At 49.2% G+C, this 26,817-nt stretch overlaps 7 protein-coding genes across 7 annotated transcripts; 4 read left to right on the forward strand and 3 right to left on the reverse strand.

The window, feature by feature from the left end:
• Positions 1 to 2,509: 2,509 nt before the first annotated feature.
• Positions 2,510 to 4,663, forward strand: GCG54_00010487 (uncharacterized protein; the record flags this gene model as incomplete). Its single annotated transcript, XM_045410410.1, has 1 exon — positions 2,510 to 4,663. The coding sequence occupies one exon, from the start codon at positions 2,510 to 2,512 to the stop codon at positions 4,661 to 4,663; it is 2,154 nt and encodes a 717-aa protein (XP_045257301.1).
• A 1,694-nt stretch (positions 4,664 to 6,357) lies between these two features.
• GCG54_00010488 (Short-chain dehydrogenase sdnK) lies at positions 6,358 to 7,473 on the forward strand (the record flags this gene model as incomplete). The annotated part of the gene is made up of 5 exons (XM_045410411.1): positions 6,358 to 6,408; positions 6,458 to 6,770; positions 6,818 to 6,940; positions 6,992 to 7,219; positions 7,289 to 7,473. The coding sequence occupies 5 exons, from the start codon at positions 6,358 to 6,360 to the stop codon at positions 7,471 to 7,473; spliced, it is 900 nt and encodes a 299-aa protein (XP_045257302.1).
• Positions 7,474 to 13,077: 5,604 nt separating this feature from the next.
• On the reverse strand, positions 13,078 to 13,701 carry GCG54_00010489 (uncharacterized protein; the record flags this gene model as incomplete). Its single annotated transcript, XM_045410412.1, has 1 exon — positions 13,078 to 13,701. One exon carries the CDS (start codon positions 13,699 to 13,701, stop codon positions 13,078 to 13,080), a length of 624 nt encoding a protein of 207 aa, XP_045257303.1.
• Positions 13,702 to 14,486: 785 nt separating this feature from the next.
• GCG54_00010490 (Peptide transporter PTR2) lies at positions 14,487 to 16,341 on the reverse strand (the record flags this gene model as incomplete). Its single annotated transcript, XM_045410413.1, has 3 exons — positions 14,487 to 15,862; positions 15,925 to 16,259; positions 16,310 to 16,341. 3 exons carry the CDS (start codon positions 16,339 to 16,341, stop codon positions 14,487 to 14,489), a joined length of 1,743 nt encoding a protein of 580 aa, XP_045257304.1.
• A 4,109-nt stretch (positions 16,342 to 20,450) lies between these two features.
• Positions 20,451 to 21,398, reverse strand: GCG54_00010491 (L-xylo-3-hexulose reductase; the record flags this gene model as incomplete). Its single annotated transcript, XM_045410414.1, has 2 exons — positions 20,451 to 21,247; positions 21,338 to 21,398. The coding sequence occupies 2 exons, from the start codon at positions 21,396 to 21,398 to the stop codon at positions 20,451 to 20,453; spliced, it is 858 nt and encodes a 285-aa protein (XP_045257305.1).
• A 1,581-nt stretch (positions 21,399 to 22,979) lies between these two features.
• GCG54_00010492 (uncharacterized protein) lies at positions 22,980 to 24,307 on the forward strand (the record flags this gene model as incomplete). Its single annotated transcript, XM_045410415.1, has 5 exons — positions 22,980 to 23,123; positions 23,174 to 23,278; positions 23,334 to 23,524; positions 23,576 to 23,770; positions 23,827 to 24,307. 5 exons carry the CDS (start codon positions 22,980 to 22,982, stop codon positions 24,305 to 24,307), a joined length of 1,116 nt encoding a protein of 371 aa, XP_045257306.1.
• Positions 24,308 to 25,986: 1,679 nt separating this feature from the next.
• Positions 25,987 to 26,655, forward strand: GCG54_00010493 (uncharacterized protein; the record flags this gene model as incomplete). The annotated part of the gene is made up of 1 exon (XM_045410416.1): positions 25,987 to 26,655. One exon carries the CDS (start codon positions 25,987 to 25,989, stop codon positions 26,653 to 26,655), a length of 669 nt encoding a protein of 222 aa, XP_045257307.1.
• Between the last annotated feature and the right edge of the window lie 162 nt (positions 26,656 to 26,817).

Consider the following 26,817-nt stretch of genomic DNA (forward strand, 5'->3'; position numbering starts at 1 on the left):
ACCTTTTTTCTTATAGTGTTTAAAAAGTTAATTATTAATCTTAATAATAAAGTTAATATATTAAAGAAAGTTTTTAGAATAGTTAATCTTAATAATTTTATCTTTAACTTTATCCTTAAGTCCTTAATAGAATATAAAGATCTTAGTTTCTTTAGTAAAGTTAAGTTAGATATTAAGTTATCTAAGTATAGTAATATATTCTTTAGTTAACTTTATCTATTATAGTTATATAAGGTCTCTCTTAATTACTATTTCTTATTAGAGTTTTAAAAAAAAAAGTAGAAAATATCTTTAAATCCTTTAAAACTACTATAGATATTATAGGTTTTAGTAGAGTATTTATCTAAGGTTTTATATTTAAGGAACTCTTTTTAAATAGGTTTAAACTATTTAAAGGTTTATTTTTATAAATAAGTAGTAGTATAAATAACTTTTTTAGTTTAATTAGTAAAATCTCTATAGTAGAAGTTCTAATAGTTCTTAACTTAGATTAAGAATAACTTAAATTATCTAGAAATATTATTATAAATAATTAAAATACTAAACTTAAGTTTTTATTATCCTCTAATAGAGGTTATAATAATATTAGTAACTATATATAAAGTATAGATTTCTTCTTAGAATTCTTTAATATTAGTATTACTATTTTATTCTCTAAATTAAATAACTTTATTTTCTAAGTTTATAATATATTAAGGGCTATTTCTTAATTATTATATTATTTCTTTAAAGTTTTAAAGTTCTATAGTAGTTTTATTATATATAGTCTAAACCTTAATAATATTATTATCTCCTTTCTTAACTCTAACTTAAAAGTATTTATAAGTATCTTTCTTTAGAGTTACTTTATTATTAAAGTTTATTACTATAAGGGCTCCTTTAAGTTCTTTAATTAGGTTTTTAATTAACTACTATAAAGAAGAGGAGGTCCTATTAATAAATAACTTAGTAGAGGTATATAAGAATATACTTATTATTTTACTATTAATAAGTATTAATAATTAATTTACTAAATAGAAGTAATTAAAATATTATAGTTAACTATCTAATAGTAAAGTTTATTAATAGAAACTAAGGATTAATATATTATAATAGTATTCTAAAGTTATAGCTTAAGTTATAAGTTATAAATTAATAATAGATTAAGTCTTTAGAAGCTAAGGTAATTAGTCTTAGATTTAATAAGTATTTTATAATAAAAGTAAATTAAGAGTATCTATAAGGATAAATACTAAGTTAATTACTAAAGAACTATAGAGGTATATCCTTAAATAAAACTTAAGTTATACTATATATAAGTCCTAAATAGTATCCTTTATCTACTTTTAAGTAATTACTTAAGTATATAAGTAATTATAATTAGTTAGTAATACTAACTAATTACTAAGTATTCCTTCCTATACTCTACTAATTATTTCCTTATTTTATTATTATATAACTTATACTATAGTTCTTTTATTCTAAGTAAGTCCTTATTATTCTTATAGTCCTATAGTATAAATATTCTATCCTAGCCGCCTATCGCCTAAGTAGGTTAGTTAACTATTATCTATACATAATAGGTCGTAACACTATTCTCACTAGGTGGATTATCTATTTATTTAGGCCTCCCCTAGTAGCTAAGAAGCGCTAATTTAACCCCTGCAATCTAATAGAATCCTAGCCTAAATCCTACCTTTACGTAAGGGGTCGGCCACACCACTTTATAGCTAGGCGCGCCTAACGCTTATAGCTAGATTAATTAAGCCACTTCACGCACACTTCGCACTTTTCTCCAGGCGCAAGGCTGCCTCAGATACTTAAGGGCATCACAACAATAGCCTCTTCTTACCCTTAAACCATTCATCACAGGAAAACCTACCTTATAGTGAATATGCATCATTGGTCACTCTCAGGGCTTGCGCTCGACCAGCTTTGGCAGGCTTGTGTGCAATGGGCCCTTCTATCTATCTACTACCACGGCCTGTGTGCATTTCAATTCGACGCAACCGCTGGACCATCACACATTATATCATCAGGCTCTTTAGCCTTCAATGAAATATCCTGGCTCGCTGGCAACACAATCGTGCTGGGTTTCCAGTTGTTGCTGCTCGCTCGCATGTGGGCATGGTTCCAGACGAGAGCCGCGAGGCATTCTGGGGAGGCTGACGCTGACGTTAGGCTCGAGTTGGCCACTCTCATCAATTTGTTACCCTGGTGGGGTCTTCTCCGCGGATCCCGTTCCCTGCATTCCTTATTACGAAAATGGGCACCGTCTCCAGTAGCAGTGTACCTAGCTGCTTCGCCATTCACGGCGTTAGGGTTCGCCGGCTTCCTTTTTGCACAGCTTCTGTGGATCGATGTCAGAGTTATGCGACTTGGGACCCTGGTGTTTCCGCTTCTTAGTATCGACTCCACAGCGTCCGTCTGCGCTATAACGACTGCTGGCTTACTATTCGATCCGCAAATAACCCGTACCATCTTCACTGGAGTTCACAACAAACCTCGATTTGTCCTCGCCTCCTTTCTTATGTGGCAAGCCACCATTAAGACTTCGCCTTACTGGTACTCCTTCGTCATACTCCCCCCTTTGAGTGCTGCCATCGTATTGAGCTTTCTGCTCATTCGGCACACCCCTGAATACGTTGTCGACCCCATCCCATTGCCGCCCTCTCCCACAATTCCGATCAAACCATTCTGCCAAGTTTGTCACAAGACCATCTTAGTCATATGGAGGTCTGGTGCTCCCACATCTAGGGCCCCATTCACACACCACTTGACTAATGAATCGCTGCGTAAATCAGCTACCGAAGGCTGTCGTATCTGCGCAACAATCTGGCGCAGTTTGACCACCCGCCAGACGAATCTCTTGAGTTACGCTTACATTTTAGGACGCATGACCACTTGGGAGGTTTCCTACGGTTGTTGTATAATGATCCGATCTGGATCGTACTACAAAGTATGTGCGTTCAGTATTATGGACGTGACGGAGTGTCAACTGAGCCTTCCTTTCCTCCCACGACCCCTGGAGGACCACACGGGATCTGACACTAGTCTCAAGCTAGCCAAAGAATGGCTCTCGACATGCATGCAACACCACCAGTCTTGCTGTGCCAACACCAATGTTCACTTCCGTCCTTCGCGATTATTACACCTCAGTGCCGGCCACCACGTCCGCCTCCACACATCAAAAGATTATCCGGAAGCATTCTCCTACATGACGCTGAGTCATTGCTGGGGAAACGCACAGTTCATACAGCTCCAGCAGAGCAACCAACACGCACTTCGACGCAGCATCCCTTGGAACTCCCTCCCTCAGACTTTCAAGGACGCTATCCGTATCGCTAGGTATCTTGGTACCGAGTACCTCTGGATCGATAGTCTCTGTATCCTACAAGACTCCTCCGAAGACTGGCTGATTGAGTCGGCAATGATGGGCAGCATCTACAAGAACGCCACCTGCAACATCGCTGCTTCTGACGCGTCTGATAGCTGCGAAGGCTGCCTATATCCTCGAAATCACCGGACCATACAGCTGGAACGCCTGCCCCGGTACTCTGAACGATTGAACGACTTATACCTAGGAACCTACTCCCAGGGCCAATCCAATCGGTTGTACTCCCGCGCCTGGGTGCTCCAAGAATCTATGTTAGCACGGAGGACTCTCGACTGCGGCAGGGAACAGCTTTTCTGGCGATGCGACGAAACCAAGGCGTCAGAAGAGTTCCCCGAGGGGCTCCCGCGCCAACATCATTGGCGATATACTCACCCGTCCCATAGCCTTTTGGGATTGTTGAACAGCCTCTCGAGCCTCAGTCTCATGGCGAAGGAGATGAAAGAATGGGAAGCCAGAAACCAACAAGCACTCCAGACTCCCGGCCACCGCGGTAACAGTAAAGTAATCCTCGAGGCTTACAACGGTTCGGGGTCGCCATCCATGTACTGGTACGGCATCGTCGAGATCTACTCGCGCATGTCGTTGACCAAGGATACGGACCGACCTATTGCCATAGCAGGTGCACTAGACGCCTTTCGTCCATACCTCGGTCAGTATTGGGGAGGTATATGGCAGCATCTTCTACCCCTCAATCTTCTCTGGAGCACCCAAAAAGAATTCAATTTTTCACCACCGCCAAACCGCTGCTACAGACCGTCTCCTAGGCGGGGCCCCTCCTGGTCCTGGATATCGCTCGAGGGCCCTGTTTACATCGAACAGTGCGAACTCCAACATGGTGATGAGCTCCTCTCGCAGTTCCTCGACGCCGAAGTTGTCTCTGCTTACGATATCCGCCTGCTGATGAGGGCGCCTCTAATACATGCCACATGGGTAGAGTGGGTTGGCGTCGTGCCACGCACCTTGCTGGCCATGGGCCTCAGGCCTACCATCCGGGGCCTGGGCATTCTGGACTCAAAGTGGCTAAGCCAGTGGCGGGTTTCGCCGAACCCGCTTGGTGATGGCGACGTAGACGCCTCTATTCAGCTCTTCTTTGACGTCAGAAGCTTTGAGGGGACGGTCCGCGATATCGATCTGATGGCGATGCGTTTTAGATATGAGATGGTCGACGGGTTGGTTCTGCAAAAGAATACCGACGGATCTTTCACCCGCGTCGGAACTTTTACAACGTGTAGTACTGCTGCTCGAATCTTCCGACAGGTTGATGACACGGATGTCATTTTGATTTGAAGCTGGTTTGGTATTCGATACGATCCTACCTATCACATTTCTTGAACTTGAGGTCCATAGCCAAAATACAACTATCCTCAGGCCCCAGTCGGAAGGCCCTCCAGCTATGCATCGATGCTACCAAACGCAGAGGCCCGGGCTTTGCTGTCTGATAGCGCAGATCAAGGCCTAGACAAGTACTATCTTAACTACGCTAGTAGCTTCAGCCAACCACACCGTTGTGACGAGACGATATAGGCAGCAAACCTCAGCCATCAACTTGTTTACGGTTGCACCCTCACTAATCCCGTGCAGCCCCTGTAGTGTGAGGTTGTCTGTAAAACCCGATGAATAAGACAACGTACAAGTTGGGATTCGCGATCGCTTGGGATTCTTCTTGCAAAACATTAACAATTTCCAAGTCAAGCTTCTCAGTCAGGCGTAGCGTCGCCAGAACCACAAGCGAGCCCAGAGGCCAGGAGCTTAAGAATGTCAAATCGACAGCGACTCCAGAGCATCACGGACACGGTGCCGCCAACATCTGGGATGAAGCATAGACATTCATTCAATCAGAGGAACTGGACCTAGTTGAACGACCAGCATTATCACCTCAGACATTCTGGGTGAAGAATGTGATGCCGATCAACTCTCTGGCAACGACAGAAAAGAGCAGCATCTGCATAAGGCTGACTTGAAAGTGACATCCGCTAAAGCAGCTCGTGCTGGAGTTTGGCCTAGCCCTCCCGCATCTCAACGGCGCTGTGAGTTTATTCGAGGCAGCAAGTCTGCACCTGGATGCTGATATGAACTCGAGCGGCGTTGTGTTCGACGTAGGCTTTGGGGGCCTTCTGACCTCGAGCGTGAGTTGCACATTATCCGATTTTCACAACTTGAGCGCCACGTTTCAGCACGGTATTTATGGCTCTATATCGCTACCCTCGCGCGGTAGTGTTAGACTAGGTTCCGTTTCCTTGCAGGCATCAGTCGATGCGCACTTCGCACTCAGTACGAGCTCGTCGGACGCCGTGCTTTGAGTTTGGGCCAGCTTGGATCAATAAGGTCGTAACTTCAGTGATTTCACCCCGGCTGTACAGGTTCAAACCGTAAGCGATCTTCTGTTGTCCATCGTCTATCGTCCTTCGTCAATAATATCGAGCGAAATGCCGGGCAACTGCTCGGCGACCTGCTGATTACGGCGGGCTCGTGCGCAGGCAAGGTTGAAGAAGACATCCTCACGGCAGTTGATTTGGTAGCCAGGGTCTGGTAAAATGCATTCAGCCAATGGGGTGGACAGGCAGCAACTATTTTGAAGGCCGCTTCCGCGCCGAGGAGAAAGCTTTAGGTTTCCAAAGTGCTTTTGACATAGCACCACTGAGTAACGCGCCAGACATGCAGCAGACCGGTACTTACACTCGCAATTTAATCCAACTCATACGCAGAGGGGCGCAATACTGAGCAAGCGTGCTACCCCTTTGCGGATTTGATAGTAGCTTAGCTAGCGGCCTACCGATCGCTCGATTTAAGCTGACGTCAGCAGTCGTGAAGCGGGGTTTGTGAAGAAAGCTATCTTAGCTGATGACGGTTTGAGTGACCTATTCCGCGACCACTGTGGATGGAACCCGTGCTGACAAACCTAGAGGCCAATGGAACCTGACATAAATCCATCTCTACCTTGCGGCTGAGGAACTCATCCTTCATCCTTACGGCAGGACATTATGGCTTCGACCATCAAAACAATTGTGGCCACCGGCGCCACTTCAGGCCTAGTACGCCTCTACTACTCTGTTAACCTTTCGGCGAGCTAATCGGTTGTAGGGCTTCGAGGCCATCAAGCAGCTCCTGGCACAAACACAGCCATACAAGTTCATTCTCGGCGCGCGCAATACCTCAGCGGCAAAGGCAGCATACGATGGACTGCACTTTGACAGCTCGCGACACAGTCTCAAGGTGGTGCCGCTCGAGCTGTCGAACCTCAAGACGGTTCGATCATTCGCACAGGAGACGTTGGACTCCCTCGGCCAGGACAAGCTGGACTACCTATTCCTAAGTGCGGCGCAAAATAAGGGCGCCGAGGCGAAGGGGCCTTTTGGGTCTAATTGGTGCGAATCGTATATTGTGAATCATCTTTGTACGTCCCCTCTTCCTTAGGAGTCCCTAGAGCTACTAGAATTCGAGCTAACATCATTTACAATTCAGCGCAGCACTATCTCCTCCACCTGCTCAGGGACAAGCTCGTCGAGTCGCAATCGCGCATCATTTTTGTTAGCTCCGGAGCGGTTCGCAACGTTCCCGATATTGGTGTGTTTCCTGACCGCCCGAACTTCACTCCCCACTAACCAAACCACGCAGGCGTCTTAGATAAAGATTTGCTTGGGGGCGCCGGGACCAAAGACACGACGATTTATTGCGAGACCAAGTTTGTGCAGCTGCTGAATGCTCACTGGTGGCGACGTCAGCTGAAAGGGTCCGCCACGGTAGTTGCTGTGAGTCCTGGGCTCATCCCTGGAACTGGAATTGGCAGACACAGCTCTTTCAAGTTGACGATGGATATGCCCGATGCAAAGAGCGTGCCCGAAGGTGAGTGGTCTTGTTCTCTTTGCATGTTAGTGTTTTGTTATGGCTGGAAGAACTTACATCTCGAGGCAGGCGCATCGAATCTTTTGCGGGCCTTCACGATCTCGCATTTCCCGCCAGACGATGCCCAGATATTTTTGACTTCATGGGGCGAGTGGTGGAGCAAAGACGTCTTTGCAAATACCTTGGATGAGCAACTGCAGGCTAAGTGGAGCCTAAGCATTGAACAGATTGAGAGCGAGGAAGGCATAGCTTGAAAACATCTCGAGATCGTGCGGCTTTGAACTGGTTTGCTAGACTCGTTGTGTAGCAGATCGGGTGCACTGGTGAACAGATGGCTTTGATACTCGAAAGTTTGCTTGGCAACGATGCTGCGCGAATAGCCTCCGCCCTGACTAGCGCATTCGGCTGTAGTGCCGATCAGATGAACAGCATGCTGCGCCAAATCGGCTTCAGTGCAAATGAAATAGGCCAAGCCTTTCAATCACTCTGGGGAGAATTTACCAACCCTGGTCAGTTCATTCTGCGTGATCTCAATCCTTTCTGAGTGGAACATGCGAACGAAAATACATTTGTCGGGTTAAACAGCGTTTGTGATCTATATACCATGTTGGTGTAGAACCCTGCCGGCTCGGATCTGAATCTCGCCACGTGAGCCCAGTGTCGAACCACGCGCTTATGACCTCCAACACCCGCCGGAGGTTATGACGAGCGTAACACGTCTCCACCACCTTCGCAGTAGTCAAGGTCGCCGTCAGCGTCAGGGCAGTCGTAGGCACTGGCGTAACCTCCGCGTAAACGCAGGCGCTGAAGCATTTCGCGGCGTTAGGGCAATACGTCGCATATGTGAGCAAGTCGGACGATGAGACTATCATGGCGCCTCCATTGGGTTACGCTTCCGCCTTAACACTGCGCTTATCGCCGCTGCTGAAAAAAAGCGGCACGGAGGTGGTCCCGGACGTGACCATCTCAATGACAACGTCGGTGCTCAAGCCGGGCTATTGTCAGCCATGAAATCCAAGCTGAAATAGCTTTTACTGATCTGACTTATACGGGCGAAGGGGGACTGTCACCCTGTTCAGGAAGGAGCAGTCTGCCAGCCTGGTGCTCAGGGGGGGAGTATAGCTCGCTCTACCGCCAACGCTGCGTCGAGAAAGATCATGTTCGGAGACTCCGGAAAGAATAGAAGAGGCAGTTATGAGGGCGGAAAACTCCACGCTGTAACTGGCTGGGCAAGATGATCAGAAGGTGGAAATAATGATGCACAGGTGCTACTGTTTATGCCTTGCATCATGTTTAACTTTTCACGGTGTCCTTCTTAATCAAGATGAAACACTATTAAATGAATACTTAGACTTGTCAATCAGCAGGCGGTCAAGGGTGATGGTGCGTGCGAGGTTCCGTTGCGGGACGCTTCAGCTTGCAAGCCACGATATTTCCACATTGGGCGGTAAACCCCAGCGGCCTGGAACCTGGCGGGGTAGACCAAGGTGAACAGAAATTCTGATACTGCCCAAGTCTTAATTCTAGCTTAGTCGATGAATCCCTTGCATTTCTACGTCGTTTGCAGTTTGTATGTCTAAAACAGACTTAATAACAACTTTTGCTTGAGGCCAGCTTTCAGCTTAAAGTTCTGTGTCTCTACTAAGTTGACAGAGAAGCGGCCTTCATCTCCACCTTGCTAATTCGGCTCAGGTTAGCTTGGTCCCATGACGCTTAGGAGGATGGGCTGGCAGACTCTGAGATGAATCTCACCGTGGAATCTGGATTGTAGGAATCCTTGATACGTATCAAATGATAAAACTGTACGCACTCGTAAGTCATGTTGTAGGTTATTAGAAGTCTTATCAGCAGACGCCCTAATTGGGAATGAAGTACTATCTAGAGAAGATGATATCGGGTGCTTGATATTCTTCAGGCTACTCAGTATGGGCTGCGAGCCCCTGCCATCAAACATCTCCGCTATTGTGTTTGGACATTTTGAATGGTATAGCTGTTTGACAATCTACTTGACATAACAAACAGCGGTTCTTCCTGCCATCCGAGGGGCCAATATCCGATAAAGACAAGCACAGGAGACGCTGAAAACCATGTACTAAGCCTACAGGCCTTTCCCAATTCTTGTGTTTGTTATGTTCTCGTTTTGCTCTCCGCTAGACTACACCGCCGTAATCATCACTCATAAGGCTTCCTTGGATAGTCCAGACGCGGAGGCTGCACACCTGAAGCATCCCCCGTCCATCCAATCAAGGATTCCCTGTCGGCCAGCTGTTCGGGTACCTAAGGCGTGGTCATGATAGCTTCGTAGACATCTGGTAAGGTTAATTCCTGCCTCACTCAATTTGATCGACAAGCCGCTTAGCAAATGTTGGTAGCTTTCGCGTCCTCATTGACTGTCATTAGGATTGAGATTCTCTACCTGGGCGTGTACTTGTAAACCCGAGGTCACAGCCCAGGTATCGCACATCAAGGGCCTGAGCCTCGGGCCGCTGGCTCTTGGGGTCTTTGGCCGAAGCCTGAACCTCGCCTGGGATTCACGCAGACTGCCCGCTGCAGAGCAGGGTATTTGGACCAAAACTTTCGCGCCTCTTCCGGGGCGAATTCATCCCGTGCCCAAGCTCTGGCTGCATCTCATAGAGATAGACGGATATATATAGAACGGCATGGGAGTAAATTGGTTTTATTGCTTGTGCTAGTTCTCTGTATAGTCGCTAAGATTCTAACCAGCCTCCTCTTGGGAGATGATGAGAGCTTCCTCTTGGAGAATTGGGTGTTCAACTGTGTTATGAGTTCTACTGGTAAGTTGCTTGGAGATAACGCTGACCTAGTTGGTGAAGCTCACTTCATCCCTCACCTGTGGTAAGACTTAGTTAATCCCAACAAGAAACATAAATTTTAGTTTTAACAGCTTCATAGCACATAATGTGTTCCTCTGTGACATGCCAGCCTTGAGTAACCCCTTTGAATTTATGATCGATAAGAAGGCGCTTACCGCTTGTGAGTTCGTCCGCGAACGCCTCCAAGCCTTGATTCCAGGGAGCCAGACGGAATCCGGCGATACCACTGATTTCCTCGCTGTGTCAGGAACCTCTGCTAATGCCACGGCGCCAGGCCAAATACATGGAACGACCACCAGCTCCTCCTAATCTCCGGCCTAGGCCCCAATATCACCGCCGCTGTGAACTGGATACTTAATCACCTCCTCGAGGGTAACAGCTATCTCGCCACCTCCATCCGCAAGGAGGCCGAGAGCTTCGTGGAGAGAAGTGGCGGGGAAACCGATCTCTACCGCGTCTCGGATGAGTCCTGGCTTCTGCAGGCCACGTGATACGAGGTTCTCTGCTTCTACGGCATCTTCACCCTGGGCCGGCACCTTCACGATGAGGGCGACGCAAATGTCGCGAGCGAGGACACTCTGAAGCGTGGCGCATTCGTTCTGACGCCGCTGCGACTGCGCCCCTTTGACCGGGCCGTCTGGGTCGAAGACTCAGAGGTATTCAACCCACGAAGGTTCCCAGACGCCGTGGGACAGGTGGATGAAGGGCGTACGAGGAAATTGCGCGCATTTGGGGTGTTCGGGTCGCTCTGCCCCGGGAGGTTTCTGGCCATACACGTCGCGATGGCACTTGCTGTGAGGCTGTTCCTTGGGTTTCAGCTTACGCCAGTCAAGAGACCGCACATCGTGCCTAGGGGTTGTAAAAGCAATGTAGGGTTAGCCAGGCCGACGTCGGATGCTGAGATTTGGTCAAGAGGCGCGAAAACCCTCGGCAGATTAATGTCCGTGTGGAGGAAAGGGCGATATTTAGAGACAATAAAAATGCATGACCCACACATCCCCATGTTCATGTGTTAGGGCAAATTTTTATTTGAAATATCTTCTTTCTTTTGATGCCGGAAACGATAACGCAACACCATCAAGACTGTTCGCTCTACCTGCTTTCTTGTCGTCAATATTTGACGCCTGTGGTCGCAGCAGACGCGTGAGAAGCGGCGAGTGAGATTCTAGATCAAGTCGCGCAGATTCAAACAACCGTCGATAAGGCGTTAGTCCGTTCCCCCATAGAGGTATTTAAGTAGCAATAGCTAAAGCAAGAGTTCAGCCAAGGCTGTTCTTATCCCATCACAGGTCCTAGGCTTTGAGCTCATTTGGGCACGCGATACACGAGCCGTTCGGCAACATTTCCTCTTTGGGGCCAGAGACGAGTGATATTTGGAAGGGATACATGAAGAGTGTAGTTCGGAGCGGCAAGCGAGAAACCGCGGAAGTAAGTGTGATTATGAGGAGGGAGTCATGCATGCAGTAACATAAATTCTAGGGGAAAGCATGTTTCTTTCTTTCTCGGCTCGAAATCAACAGCCTCGAACACGCATTGTATTGCGTGGACAATCCTATAATCTACTAGGTATTCCCACTAGAGATTAGATTAAGCCTAATACTTATTCACGCAGTAGTTCATCGTCTATGATACTAGCGCGTAATCAGACTCATAGTCATCTTGAGCTGGCTTCAGTTGATCTGCTGAGTTTGCTTTATACAATAAGTAACCAGCGACAATTGGGACACAGGAACTTCAGAAACATTTAGCTTGCGTACAGAACAGGATGGGCGGAATAACATCACCTACCACGACTACTCTTGATGTGAAGATTGCCGTGGGGCATGGATCCTCTAAGAGGCTCGGGGTAGGCTCACGGAGAGGAGGGCCAGTCTCCACTCATGGCGCAGGCACAGAGGTGTAAGCGGAGCCGGGGGCTCCGGCTCCCGCTCCGGCTGTAGTTCGGCCGCTTACGGGCCCCCATCTACATCCGGGCTGGCCAATGCCAGCATATCTCAATAGACCCTTGAGCCTTACAGGCACTTCCGTTCTGCAGGAGAGGAAACCAAGACTACCATCCCTACCTAGCCGTCCGCTTTGCAAAAAAGCGGGGCGCAAACCTAGGCGGCTGCCGTTAGGATTACGCGCTTTGATTCCTGTAAGTTGTAGGCTAGGGATGTAAATATATGCATGGGAGTCGCTATTGATATGACTTTCAGATGTCCCTTGATACCCTAAGAATGCTCCATTTGATGGGATCTAATGGATATTTCACATGGCTGCGCATGCTAACGTGATACTGATATGGCACTGAGACAACCCCTATCGTTTCAAAACTAATATCCAAGACTTGAACGACACATGCAGGTCACAACAGATTTGCCAAATGCACAGATTGAATTGATCCTTTTCCTGGCGGACCGACCTTCGGAATGATTCGTCTTCCGCCCTTATTCTCAGTTCGATCAGCCGGCCGACATGCGTTCTCATCAGTCAGGCAGATGTGGGAAAATTCCTGCGCTCGAACTTCGACCTCGGCGCATTTTACAGCTGGATGAGCACGGAAACTGCTATTGACTGTTAAGGATTTAGCTAGTTTGACTTCGTCAAGAGAATCAGGGTAGATGCTGAAGATGGCATCATCCGCATTCTCCGATCGATCAATGTGAATGATCTTATTAATCAGGTTGAAGCCAAGAACTCTCGCGTTCCACTTGACGGCGGCATGCTGCATAGGGGTCTGGGATGGTCACGCCAACCTAGGTAGTCGAAGACCCAATTAGGGACGACTTAGGGTTAAACATAACCTGACAGATTTTCTCAATCAGCGCAATCTCATTGCATGTTTGCTCAAGCTAAAACTAAAACCAATAAATTTAGGATTATAAACATAGCAACTATTGCATAACTTCATTCAAAGTACAAGATCTGGGTTTTAGAGAATGATTTTTCTTCCCTTCTAACTTTTTCTTTCGCAGAAAATATCATTTGCCTTAGTAACAATTCGCTTTGGTAAGAAGTTCACTTTACAGACTTAATATCCCTTCATTCTTGAAGCACATCAAAATCCGCCGTTGTAGGTTCGCCTCCATTGCACTTGCTCACATCCATTGGGCAAGCGCTCATAATGATCACACAGTCCTGTTTGGCCCGCAGCACCATGTGTTCTCCGGGTTGGCCCTGCGGGTCTAGACACTGCAATGAATTGCCATGGATGCGGACATTCATGAAGACATTCAATGGATCAGGCATCCATCCATGAGCTAGAAATCTGACTGTCTCCTCGCGCCAGGGGCTCTTTATCGACTGAACTGCCTCATACAGATTTTTCGCGCAATTGTCGTGATCCCATGGGACTCCAAGCTGTACGTATCGCTCAGGAGAGCAGGCTGCAAACAAAACATCGTGCATTCCGCAGGAAGTATCTTCCCTTATTGTCAAGATAGGTTGTTGTCGGTTGTCGAGGAAAGATTCGTTCATAGACGGGAGGAGTTTATGGTGAGTTGAGCGAGTATGTGTCATGGACAAATAAGTTGGAAACGGTTCATTGGTTGAGGTTGAAAATGCCCAGGTGTCGATAACTTGCCCGCCCGTGGTGTTGACAATTTTGATGGCCTGTCCAGCTTGCAGATGCTGGATGGCGAATGAACGAGCAGGAATAGTGGGCATGGCGTCGGCTTCAGGGCCGCACGAAGTTGTTGACAAACGGTTGAAGGATAGTGATGATTTTGACAGATTTTGAAAATAAGCAGTTTGCGGCTAATTTATACTTGGATGATCTCGAATCGTTGCTTGAGTTCGATGAATGACGAACGGGAACCAGTACAGAGTGCCAAGATCCTCCCACGATCCATGCTATAATAGTCATAGTTCACAAAATTCAGCAAAAAGGTTACTTCAGGCTGTCAGGGAAGGGAACTCGAGACGGAATGCATTACATACAGGGGTCGTCCGCCCTTTCGCTCTTGGCCTTTCTCCACACACATCTTTGGGACCCGGTATGGAGTTCGAGCTCCAGCAAATCAAAGAAGCAACTTCAGCCTGTGAATCGCACACCTAAGAGAATCATGCCCTGGGAATGACATGCGTCCTCTCCCAAACCCCACTTATTCATCACCAAGTACATAACTCACGCCGTGCTTGGAATGGCACACTTACTCGAAATGCTACCTCCGGCAAAATTACCATCCTTTCGGCAAGCATTACTATGTTCAACTATCTCCACCGGCCTTTGCAGGCCCATCCGGGGGTATTACGTGTAACATGAAAGCCGGTGAACGGTTTATATGGGATTTGTGTTGGTTTGATTAGGGGGGGTATTCTATATGTATCGCCTTACCCAGGGCATCATAAGTGTATCATACATCTGAACCATATCGTGATCAACATTACATACAACTTGTAATCAACACTGGTTTTGAAATCGTTTGAATGAAGCCAAATGCCCGCGTTATCTACTCGTCTGTCTCGGTCTGCTTGACACCGTTGTGTGTCAGAATTGGCTGGTCGCGGTCCAGGTCATACATTTTGTCCTCCTCAGCGTCATAGTGGCGGAAGGTGAAGTAGAACACAAATCCAATGACGAAGGAGAAGCAAGCAACTCCCGTATACATCCACAAAAACTTGGGATCAACTGCGACCGACACTAGAGCCTCCGAGATGGCAGAGCCGAACGCATTGGTGAAGAGGTAGATGCTCTGAACAAAGGACTTCATGTTGGGTGGCGCTTTAGTGTAAGCGTATTCGAGGCCGGTGACAGAAATGAAGATTTCAGACAACCCAATGAACACATAAGCCGGGGTCTGTACGGCAATATGGACATGGTTAGGCAGAGAAGCGCCATTGCTCAACCCTTCAGGACAGGCACCCGGGGCCTCGTAGCACGGGCCGGCCTTGTAAATAAGATGCTGAACAATGGCTGCATATGCGAGGCAGAGAGCACCGAGCCAAAAGCCAATCGTGATACGCATAATGGGCTTCAGCTCAATGCCAGCCTTGCGCAGGAGCGGGTAGACGACCTTGTCGAGAATTGGGGTGAAGACCAAAATGGAGATTGGGTCGAAATTTTGCATGAAGTCGTTCGGCATTCCATGGCCCTCCATCTGCCCGGCTTGAGTGACGAAGTTCGTCGAGAACTGGCCGTAGCAGACCCAGAAGATGGGGTAGAAGACAAAGACCTTGCAAGCTCTCAGCGCTCTCTTGAGCTCGTCGACAAAGTGATCGTTCCATGGGACGGGCTTGTCCTTGCCATTAGCTGCACGCCATGACGGTTTCGCGGCATCCATATTGCGGGAGGCAATCATCAAGCCAAGAGCCTTGAAGGCATCAGTGATGACAGACCCCTGAGGCGGGCGGTTGACGTAAGTCTTGCGACGCAGCACCAGGGTAGCAATGCCGACGTTGAAGACGCAAAAGCACATCAGGTATGCCGTCCAAAATCCCTTGTACTTTTCCATGAAGGGCGTCGCCATCAGAGAAAGAGATCCGAGGTTAATACACCAGTAGAAGATCATGTAAATGCGCTGGTACGTGACGGCTGGATCGATAATGACTCGCTCGCCGGTCTTCTCCGTCCTGACAGCCATAACGCGACGTTGGTACTGATCGGCAATCAAGGGGGCGATGTTCGACTTGATACCGCCAGTGCCCAGACCGATGACGATAATCGCAACGATGTAACCGGGTTTGCCAGCGCCATTGGCCATGGCAACTGGGAGCGATGTCGTCCAGAGGATGACAAGACCAACCCAGTAAAAGGCGCAAAAGACCAGAATGGTCTTGTACTTACCCAGGTACTGGTCAGCAATAATGGCTCCGAGGATAGGAGTGACTAGACCAGTCTTTGTTAACACTTCTTCTTTGCTCAAAAATTCGTATGAGTGTTCCGCGTACCATAGCAGAACCACTGGAAGAACAGGTTCAGTCCTGTCGCAGCCTGGTGACCCATGCCCAGGCCCTTCGGGCCATCGACTCCATTGGCGTCATTGCTGATGTAGTTCTGGAAAAGACCCTGGGCACCATAGTAGGTGAAGCGCTCCGTGAGCTCAACAACAGCAATCAGGAATGCTGAGGCAGGGAGGCTTTCTCCCACACGGCGCAAGGTGCCCCTCTCGTACTCGTTGGGCTCGGCTCCGTCAGGAGTTGGGCCAGACTCGGCATCCTTCTCAGACACGGGCTCCTTCTTCTCGATGTCGTGCGCCACACGCTCGCCGAACGTCTCGTGGAGCCTGCTCAGAAACAGTCAGTACTGCGTCAGAGAGCCGACGATGTTACGTACTCGGCCACGGTATCCTCGTGGTTCTGGGCCATTTTTACGCAATTCGAAAGGTTAGACCCGAAGCATGAGGTGAACCAGAGGTGACTCGGTGTGAGGAAGAAGACAAGAAGAAAATTTCCAGACGAGATCCAAGAGCAGCTTTTGGCCAGTGGGGAGCATGGGGACTCATTAGTATCTACACTAATCACTAATAATGCCCTTACCCTCGGGCGACTCCGACGTGTTCGAGGCGATATCTTGTTCCACCAGCGAAAAGTTTTGCCCGACTTGGATGCTCGCCCCAGGAACTTTTGCGAAGACGCGCCACAAATCGAACACCGACACAGGTGCCGGACTCCACTCGGCCGAGTGAGCCGATCCTTTTGTGTGGTAATAACGGACACATCGGGTGGTTTACGAGGAATTTAGTGGACTGCTTGGCAAAAGGGCCGAAACGGGTGGCGCCAAGCGAGGTTAAGGGGAATAAGGCGGCCTTGAATTGCACTCTCTGATTGGTCTACGCGCATTTTTCAACATTAGTCAATGCATCTGGTGCCGAGGTCGAAAGGGCGAAGATACTGAATCCGGGGTTTGGGGGACTTTTCACCACGTTACTCCGCAAACGCCACGAGATGCAGACCAACGGGCGGCGGTAGGCTTGATGCAGGAGCGGTTGAGGCTGTCCAATTACTACGTAGCAGTCGCACCCCGAGATTATGTATCGCCAACCCCAAGGGCTGCGACCTTCCCGTCTTGGCGAAGATTGGCAATGCTTGAAAGTCCATCGCCAAGCTACGGGTGGTAAGCCGCATGCTTAGCATCTTCGTTATCCGATTTGTCAAGGACATGATTCGAGGACACGACGTCATGGACTGTCAAAGGGACATCGTCAGGTGCTGCGGCATGCTGCACAAGTCATTGAATGCTACCTTCGGCGTGACCTAGTCTCTGTCTGCGAGTCTGCTGAGTGAGACTGTGAGAGTCGGCTCACTCTCGCCCGGTGTGGTTCATCAGTCCACTGTCCACTACTGTCCACAGCAATTGGGGGTTATGGGCCTTGCCAAAAGTTGTTGCATAGACTTGTGGGCCAGCGAGCAGCAGAGGGCCCTTGCATGACAGCCGGAAATTCGGGTGTGGGTGTGGTGGTGGGCCTCGCGCGCGAACGCCCGACTGGCCGCGTCTGGCTCACGGGAACGTATCTTCCTTAACACCGAAGACTCAGGCTTCTAGAAGCTTTAACAGTCGACCATGAAACCGTGTGCGTTAGTCGGATGCGCATAAGCACATGAGCTCGGCGGTCTTCCGGAGAAGGCCTTCCAAAGCAGATCTGATCGGGATTTTTGAGCATGGGCATTCCCGAGCAATTACATTGTCCACTACTGCTGTGCTGAAAGACGCGATGTCTGCTACGCACACAAGGAGCGGCTCAGCTTGGTGATGTGTTGACTTCGGAACTGTAGCCCGCGCCCCGTCAACTTTGAGCGGCAAGATCGTAACACACAGACGGGGAAAGTGAAAAAGAGATCGAGGAGTCGATTTTCAACATCGCTAGATGAAAGGATATGGAGACTGTCATACGCCACGTGCTTTTAGTCTAAACTGTGGACGGGTCCGTTCATGCGGCGTCCAGACTGCAGGCGGGGCAAATAGATAGAGACATCGGCCACGTTCAAGACCCTTTATCGAGACAGACAATATCGATCGGTTGGTCGGCAAACCGGCGCCGGAAAATCTGAGGCCGATCATCTTGTCTCCGTTCAGTTGATATTCTGGCGGGAATTTTGACAGAAGGTTGGTGAGAGGTATTATTTTAACGTGACCATTGGTGCGGCCGGCCTTGGTCCCCTCCAGACTGTCCATTTCAGGGTGTCAGCAAGTCTTTTAGTGTGTTGTATGTGATCAACACCGCATTTTCCGGTTACGCTCTATTTTCCCTGCCCAGGGGGGTGTATATACACTTATTGTTTCGGCCTATTCCGACTATTTTTGATATCAACACGAAACTGCAGCACCTACGATATCTATTGTGGGCTGTGGTAATTGAATGCTACGAAATATCCACACGCATGATCACAGGATGACCACAATCACGTTGAACTATGCAACCCACTGCTGAAGCCTTACTAGCTACTGGCGTTAATATTTCCACTCCTCTTTGCATACTTTCATGTCGATCGCCGAACGGAAGTTATACTGTTAATCTTCCCGGGGAGTTGTATCTCTCAGTATAGGTACCTAGGACACGAGAAGTAGACCAGAAGACCCAAGGTACGAACGCTTACTACCGTATGCATAACAGGAGTCTACAAAGAAGACTATCATTTCCTTGCCATCACGCAAATATGATTGCGAAAATCCTTCCCATGTACAAAATTGGAAAATGTACTCATCCTCACATTTGATGATGTGTCCATGTGGGCCTCGCTGTCGTTTGATAACGCCGTAGAATGTGAAACGATAAGCCCTTTACCAGACACAGAAAGCTGAAAACACATCGACAGTATCACTGGTTGAAACTTTTAGGCGATCTAGTCCTGCCTTCCTTCGTCTTTTATATGTGCTCATTTCGCATGAAGCTAGACCCTCAGCCTTGAGGTTACCGCCTGAAAACTTTCTTCTGGTTGACGTCAACTGCGTGAGTAAGTCTTTGCCGGTCTTTAGTTTCGATCACGAAAAGGCGAACACGTAGATTTATCATTTATGAAGCGGTCGTCGTCTGTAGGTATAAAGTTGAACATTAAGGATTTCACCAGGCTTGGGCTTTTGAATTATGAGTACCTTAGTCAATAGTAAGCATTTACTTCTGTTCAAGTTTTATTACAAAAAGATATCGTCCTTCCAGTAGTGCCCAGCGCGGGTGCAAAGTGCGACGTATCTACTGCTTGACTTGTCTTTAAGAGTGATATATCCGTTCAATTATGTCGGGATGTGCTTCTGACACTAGAGACTTCCGCCCATTTGTTCCCCGAATTCAAGTGTCCGTCCCGCTCTTACGTGTAACGGGAGTGGCCAAGATGTCAAGACTGGGAAAGGCCTTCTTGTACCCTCCAACGAAGTAATATGGGTTACGAAGCTACACTGGCGAAGGGCAAAATCATAGCCACTAGCCAGGGCAGCAATTCGTTTCATGAGATTTGATGACAACTTGTGAGTGCCGTGGCAGGGGATATAATCATAGGAGTCTTTCCCATTCACCGAGCCCATTTTACGGCGTAGAATTTGTGTCCTAGCGATTGTATCAAGCTTGCATTCCCCCGGTGGCCAGCTGCGAGGTGTCCTGCAGCCGACGACATGGACAACATCAGGTGATCCCAAGGCTGCAGAGACGTTACTGAGGAGCTGGAGCTTGGCGTGGGCGGTGATCCAAATCCTTCACCTCGCTTGTAGTCGCAGGAAGAAAACTCTGACAATTGGTGCCTAAGACGTCGTCAGAGACTGATTGAAGCATACCAAACAGGGGCCAAGTACGAATACACAAATCCGAATTGCATTGTGACGCGGGCACATAACCGATGTGAGCTGACATTCGCTCGCCTATTCGTAGCATCACTTGGCTTCATTAAGAGAATCGTGGGGGCTGATGGACGAAAATCCCTCCTTCATGGTTTTCAAGAGAATCTTTCCCCGTTGGGCGTTAGCCGACGGCCCTAAAACTGCCTAATGCTACACGGGGGCCGCGGGGGCTGTAAATCCTTGCAAAGTTTAACAGCTTTCCCGGCACTATGAACATGGCTCCGGCCGGTGCAAACAGACATGCGAGGCAACACGACAAGGGGCTGGCACTCCACTGTAACGGTGATTCTCCCCAAACCCCGGTTCCAACAGGTGGTTGCAGACTAATATGCTGCACAGCCATGATTGCTTCACCGACATTTTCTCCGGGCCTGCGCCCTTTCACGCTGCTTCTGATCTTCAAGAAATTCATGGTTCTCCAAAAACACCAAATGTTCAACATTCGAGGAAGACGACGGACCAGATGCACACGGAGTGAAAGATAGTGGACGGGCCATGTTCTAATGTCATTGCGACGAATTGTCTTCGTGCCGGTCTATGCTAAAATTCATGCTTAGCCCCCCTAACCAGTGCATTATCACACCTGGGCCCAAAATTGGCATCCTCGCTCCAAATATCGCTATGCCATATCATATCTCATACATCGCATTTATCGAACGAAAGCACCACCTCCACTAGCACCAACCAGGTTACCGGTCATCCATCCGCTCTCAGGCAAGCAGCAGACGCCAACAACGCCGGCAACTTCCTCGAGATAACCAGGGCGACCGCCGATGCTCTGGGCCAAGTCGAGGACTTCTTGGCTGTCGACGCCAGGGCGAGCCTTCGCAAGAGGGGTCAAGTTGTTCAACGGGCGGAGAGCCTCACGAGGCTCGTCGGGCAGACCAGAATACAAGCCCGTGTCCATGGGACCAGGTGCGACAGCGTTTACGGTAGCTCTCTCCGCAAGCTCCCGAGCCCACACACGGGTCATGGCCTCAATAGCACCCTTGGTGCCAGCGTAGGACGTCTGCCACCAGACACCCCAAGTAGTAGTGGCGCTGGAAATGTTGACGATGCGACCAGAGCGGTCAGTGGGGAGGTAGGGGAATGCAGCCTTGATCAGCAGCGCGGGTGCTCTGCAGTTCAAGTCGAAAGTCTGCTGGAAGAGGTCAATGTCCAACTGGTCGATACCCTGGGCGTTGACAGTGGCAGCGTTGTTGACGATGATGTCGATTTGGAAGCGACCAGAGGCGTCGGTGAAGTGCGCCTTTGCCGCATCAACAAGCTGTTGAGGAGCATCGGCCTTGCTGAGGTCGGCCTGAACAGGAAGCGCCTTCACGTTGTACTTGGCCTCGAAGTCCTTGGCCAGGGCCTGGGCCTTGGGCGTAGAACCCTCAGTGGCATAGTTGAGGACAACGTTAGCACCTCTGCTGGCAAAGTGCTCGGCAAGAACGGCGCCAAAGCCTTCAAGATAAGTCAGCTGATTGTGATGCCATAAAAACGTGTTGAGCCACGGCGACCCATGGCCAACGTCAGAACCTTAATTCTACTTACTGCGAGAAGCACCAGTGACAATGGCAAGCTTGCCCTCGAAAACCCTGAAAGGAGGAGCCATTTTTGCGATTCAGTTTCAAGATGAAAGATGATAAACCTTGGGTGACGGCGGGGAGACGCGGAGGATATTATCTCCTCCCCCACGTGATAGAGAACGCATTTTATATTCTCCTCCGTGACAGTTGTCTCTCTCCTGTCTCTAGTGCGTCTCTATCCACATGGTGCACAGATCAATGCCGACGGGCCGCATGGTGTGGTGGATTCCAGAGAGCAGTCTAGACAAGGATGATGGCAGGATGAACAAACTAAAGTCTCCACGCAGCCACGTCAACCGACAAAGGCGCCTGCCGATCTCAATGTCTACAAACTACCGATGAAACCTCGCGAATTTCATCAGTCGCTGGGGAAAACCACAAAGGCCATGAAGCAACTCCATAGGGGGGAAGAAAAGTATGCAGTATGCAAATCTATTCTTTATCATATCTCGTCTTGGTCGTTGGCAAACACCTCCTACTTCCAAAAGACCAAGCGTCAATGCAAGTTTACAAATCTCTCATCAAAGTGGCCCCCATCTCCGTTCACAGAGGGGTAATTATGGGTTTACGGACACAGCTGAAATACGCGACTCCACGAGTATCAACAACTACAGTTGCATACTGTGAGCAAGGCAGCCCGGCTGCGTGGGTCGGCCAAGTAACCGACTGGCACTCCAGCAAACCATGTTGAAGAGCTGGATCCACCATCATGGATCAAGCCAAGTCGCTAGGCAGGATGACACCGCCGGAATCCGCTAAAGAGCCCCCCGATCCTCGGAAGAGCATCTGCCAAATACAGTATCGATCTCCCTTAGATGGAGGCTAGACGTTTCGGGACAGTGGGATAAATGCGACACCAGGCGGATGAAAGGAGCTGGCATTTTCACAACCAACCGATCTCGCGTAACATCGACAGGAACCGCTAGGCTCCCAAACGAAGCTGCCGCTAAGATCGCGATCGCACAGACGAACGGTACAGAAGTTCGAAAAGTAGACCACCTACCACGATCTTCTGAAAGAGATCACACCAAGTTTTGATACATAAAATCGTGGTGAAAGCCAACAGTATCGTCATATTCCTTGTGCCATGCGAGATGCAAGTATGACGGACACATGCGTATTAACTCACGTGAGACTGGAAGGGGAGGACAGACCTTCCCTGTCGAAAGAAACCAGCCATCCATGGTCGAGGGATAGTCAAATGTCTTGATTGGTTGGCAAGTTAATAAAAGAAAGTCCCGATGGGATGCCGTCGAAATTAGAGAGTCTGAGCTGGGCAAGGGGTTTGAAGAGTCTTCCATGCTCGCTTCCTTCAGACTTCGACGTCTTCCTTGCCACAGTGCCACACTACGCGGCAGAGGTCCCGGGGCTGGGGTTTGTGGATACTTTGTGCAGGTTCGTCTCTTAAAAAAGGAACCGAGACGCTATTAAGTAATTGGCAAATGCTGGCTATTGTTTGGTATCCCGTTCTCTTATAAGTTTTCTGGGTCGGTAGGTCGTTGCTCGTCTGTTCGTTGTTTTGTGGCTCTTTCATCCCCTTCGACAAACCAACGCGTGGAGCACGAAGCCGGTTCTTCAGTGATCGCAAATCTGTCAATCCAGACACCATGGGCGCCGCAACCTCGAAGGACATGGCCGCAGCGGTCCTGGTGCCGCTGCCGTTCGACATCATCAGCATGGCGCTGCGATTTATGATCCGGACACAGAGAAAGGCGTGGGGACCCGACGATTGGGCCATGGTAGCTACCATTGTATGTTTCATCAGGCAGATTCCAGCAAGGTCTCGACTGACAATTTGAAGCCGGTTTGGACGGTATCTCAAGTCGGCTTGATCGGCATGGCCTGGAGTGGCGTTGGGCAGCTCGACTCAACCCTGACACCAGAACAGCAGGCCAACTCTTACTTCGTAAGTAATGAAGATGGCTGCCATTTTATTGCTAGGTTACTGATTTGTTGCGCAGTGGTTTTATGTGTTTCAAGAGTTCTGGTGTTTTACCCTCGTTACGTTGAAATGGTCTATTGGTTTCACTCTTCTCCGTATCGCGAACGGGCAGCGTTGGGTTCAAATTGTCATCTACACGTGTTTAGCACTTGTTACAGTCTGCACTGGTGGCACTGGGATGTACCTTTTCTTCCAGTGCAGCCCGGTTGAGTAAGTTCCAAAGCCCACGAAGCCTGCTGTATGCGTTACTGACCATTGCAGGAAAAATTGGTTCCCGCTTATGCAAGGAACATGCCAACCTCGCGAAATACAAACCGCGCTCTCGTTCCTTGTTGCAGCTGTCTCGATTTCAACCGACTGGATCTTTGCCATTCTCCCATTCGCCCTCATTTGGAGACTCCAGATGGCGAACCGAATCAAGGCTTCCGTCATTGGCCTGCTCGGTCTTGGCTTCTTGTGCGACCCCTATATTCTACCCCCGGATCCCGAAGTTATTCGCTGACAGCATTTAGTGCCTCCATCGCCCCCATCGTCCGGCTCAAGTACCTTCTCCTTTTGAACGACTCGACGAAGTTCCTCCAGGGTCTCAGTATCATCCTCGCCTGGGCACAGGCCGAAGTCGGCATCGGCATGCTTGTCGCGAACCTTCCTGCTTGTCGTCCACTTCTCGAACGCGCCTTGTCACGCCTGACATCCTTCACTGGGTCGAAGAATAAATCCTCCAAGGATCCCGCTGCATCTGGAGCGGTCAAGAACAGCTATTTGGAACTCGGCGAGAGGGATCCGACTAAGAAAGGGACTGCAAACGCGAGCCGCTCCGGCGTCGAGACGAGGGTATACGGCAGGGACATGGATGGCAACAGTAGTGAGAGCTTGCCCGACGACCACAGCCAGAAGCAGATTGTCAACAAAGGAGGACTTGGTGCGATTCGGGTCCAACGGGAGTTTGGTATGGAAGTTGAGAAGAAGCGCGGTGGAAACAGCATGGTTTAGGATATCACGAGCTTGGCGGTAACGAGGGTACTGACGATTAAAATGGGCTTTCTTTTCGAATAATGTGTACAATCTTCAAGGAATTCAAAATACCATTCCAGCTGACAGGTCAGCATTGAATACTAATTCTACATTGCCAACCAACTCCGATGATCTGCGTGATGTTTTTGGGTTTGTCTGGAAAGGGTTCTGGGCCGTGTTATCCTTACTTGAAATTGTAATAATAGAAAAACAACCAGTAACGTTTCCTAAGTATCTTACGCATTGCAAATCACGAACATTTAGACAGATATGTGGCACTTTGGCACAAGTGGAATGGGCCACCACCTCGGCCATGACGGTTTGTCATTGAGACATCTCAATGCGCGCAGGTCAGCGAATAGAATTCGCTCTTCACTTTTGACCCGTAACGCTTGCTAGCAACTGGTGTTGTTCTCCAAGTCGATCCTTTGCGGCGACTTGCCGTTGAGCCCCTGGCGGGTTGACCTGCGTCCATTGCGTCTCCAAGTGTGGAATGCTCCGCCGGATGAGCCCGCAGCGCGGCAGAGCGGGTTCGGCAAGCGCTCAGACAGCAAACACGACTCGCGGCAACACGCTTGAATGTTCACACACGGTACCATGCGGCACTTCTTTTCGGATGTTCCGATTGGCCTGCAATAGTACAGTGGGTATCTTCCGAGGATGTCATGCATACAAACCGTGGCTTTTTGGATGTTAGTGCGCGGGTACCGCAAAAGCAAATTCGGTCGTCGCCCGAAAGTCGGCGACCGGCACAACCCCAATGTCTTAGGCCAGGGGGGGGGGGGGGGGGGAAACGCCATCGATCTCGAGATCACCGCGATTCCATCGTTGAATGGCCTGTCTCCAAACCCAATGTACATATATCAACAAAAGCTGCCCCCTTCAGCACGCCGTCGGAGATGCAGTCTACGTTGAAACCAGTCTGGGTAAGCATGGCCTCGTTGACTCTCAAATGAAAGTACCTAGTACCCAAGGAATCCCACAAAAAGTCGATGTTACGAAGCAGTGTCGAAACTCATAGGTATTATCCTTCTTTCCACTTTCAAGAGCCCGGCACTCGAACTCGCCCCCACTCCTGTCGCACGCGGCAGGAAACTCGGCTGCCAAGCTCGCGGTTGCAATCGGACTCGGCCCCACCACCGCCGATACAATTGGCAACGCTCACCCCAGAGAGCATGAGGCATCCATGATACCTATCGTATTATCGAGGTCAAAGCTGTGATAACTCAAAAATACCTACATAGAAATGGCCTTCATAATACCTTTTGCTTTCCGCTTACTCACTCCAGCCTTAGACTAATTAGACTGCTAAGACCAGGTTTCGGCGATGGACACCACATTTGCTCCGCGCCGGCCGTCAGACACGCGGCAGGTAAGATCAGCCAGCCTGAACCACCAATGATAGTCATCACTTGTTTCTTCACAACAGTCTCTATTTCCGATGTTCCGAACATTTTGAGAGGTATCGCGTCGTATCTCCTTGTTCGTATGCCCGAGCCAGGCCTCCGGTGGCACAGCAGAGAACTCGTAATCCGACTTTGCATACTTCAGCTCGCCGTCTATTTAAGTTCTGAGGGGGAAGAAAAATTCCAAAAGACTTCCTCATCCTCAATCAAGACAGCCAATCTACTCAAAGATACCTCGCCCGCACGCTTACTATGACGACCGCTGAGAGAGACACCGTAACAGCCATTAAGGCCATTGAGACTCTAGCCCGAGGCACACTGCTGCAACCTAACCGTCGGCTTGACCGAGCAATCATCAATTCTGAGCAGAACGGACTTCCATCCATCGAGGTTGCCCCTCTGCAGGGACAATTCCTTGCTATCCAGTGCCAGCTTCTGGGCGCAAAAACCGTCCTTGAGATTGGCACCCTGGGAGGCTATTCAACCATCTGGCTTGCAGAGACTGGTGCAAAGATCACCAGTATTGAGATCAACCCAAAGCACCGAGACGTCGCCCTCCAGAATCTGGATGGTCTCGACGCCGAGATCATACTCGGCGCTGCATTGGATGTTTTGCCAAAGCTTGCAGAGGAGGGACGCAAGTTTGACATGGTATTTGTCGATGCTTCTTGGGGTGAACAGGAGAAGTATTTTGACTGGGCAGTCAAGTTAACTAGGCCCAAAGGGTGCATCTATGTCGATAATGTGGTCTGGAATGCTTTGGACAGCGGCGCGACAGAGGACGGCAAGCAATCACTACTTACTCAGGTCGGGAAGGATGCTCGCGTCAGGGCAACGCTCGTGCCGATGGTATCGACGGCTCACACCGAGCACAGGGGAAGGATTATCATCGATGGATTCCTGTTGGCAGTGGTAAACTGAGACTTGAGTAGCCTATGACAAGTTCATGTCTGTGTTTCTGGGGACATGTGTATTCGGCTTGTGTGTCAGTTAAAAAGGGAATTGATGGTAGCCTTCTTGCATTAATACGCGACATGTTAATGAACGTATACCGTGCCTGGGATGCGCCAAAAGTGAGAATGA

The sequence above is a fragment of the Colletotrichum gloeosporioides genome (assembly GCF_011800055.1).
Source record: "Colletotrichum gloeosporioides strain Lc1 chromosome Unknown consensus_101, whole genome shotgun sequence".
NCBI lineage: Eukaryota > Fungi > Ascomycota > Sordariomycetes > Glomerellales > Glomerellaceae > Colletotrichum > Colletotrichum gloeosporioides.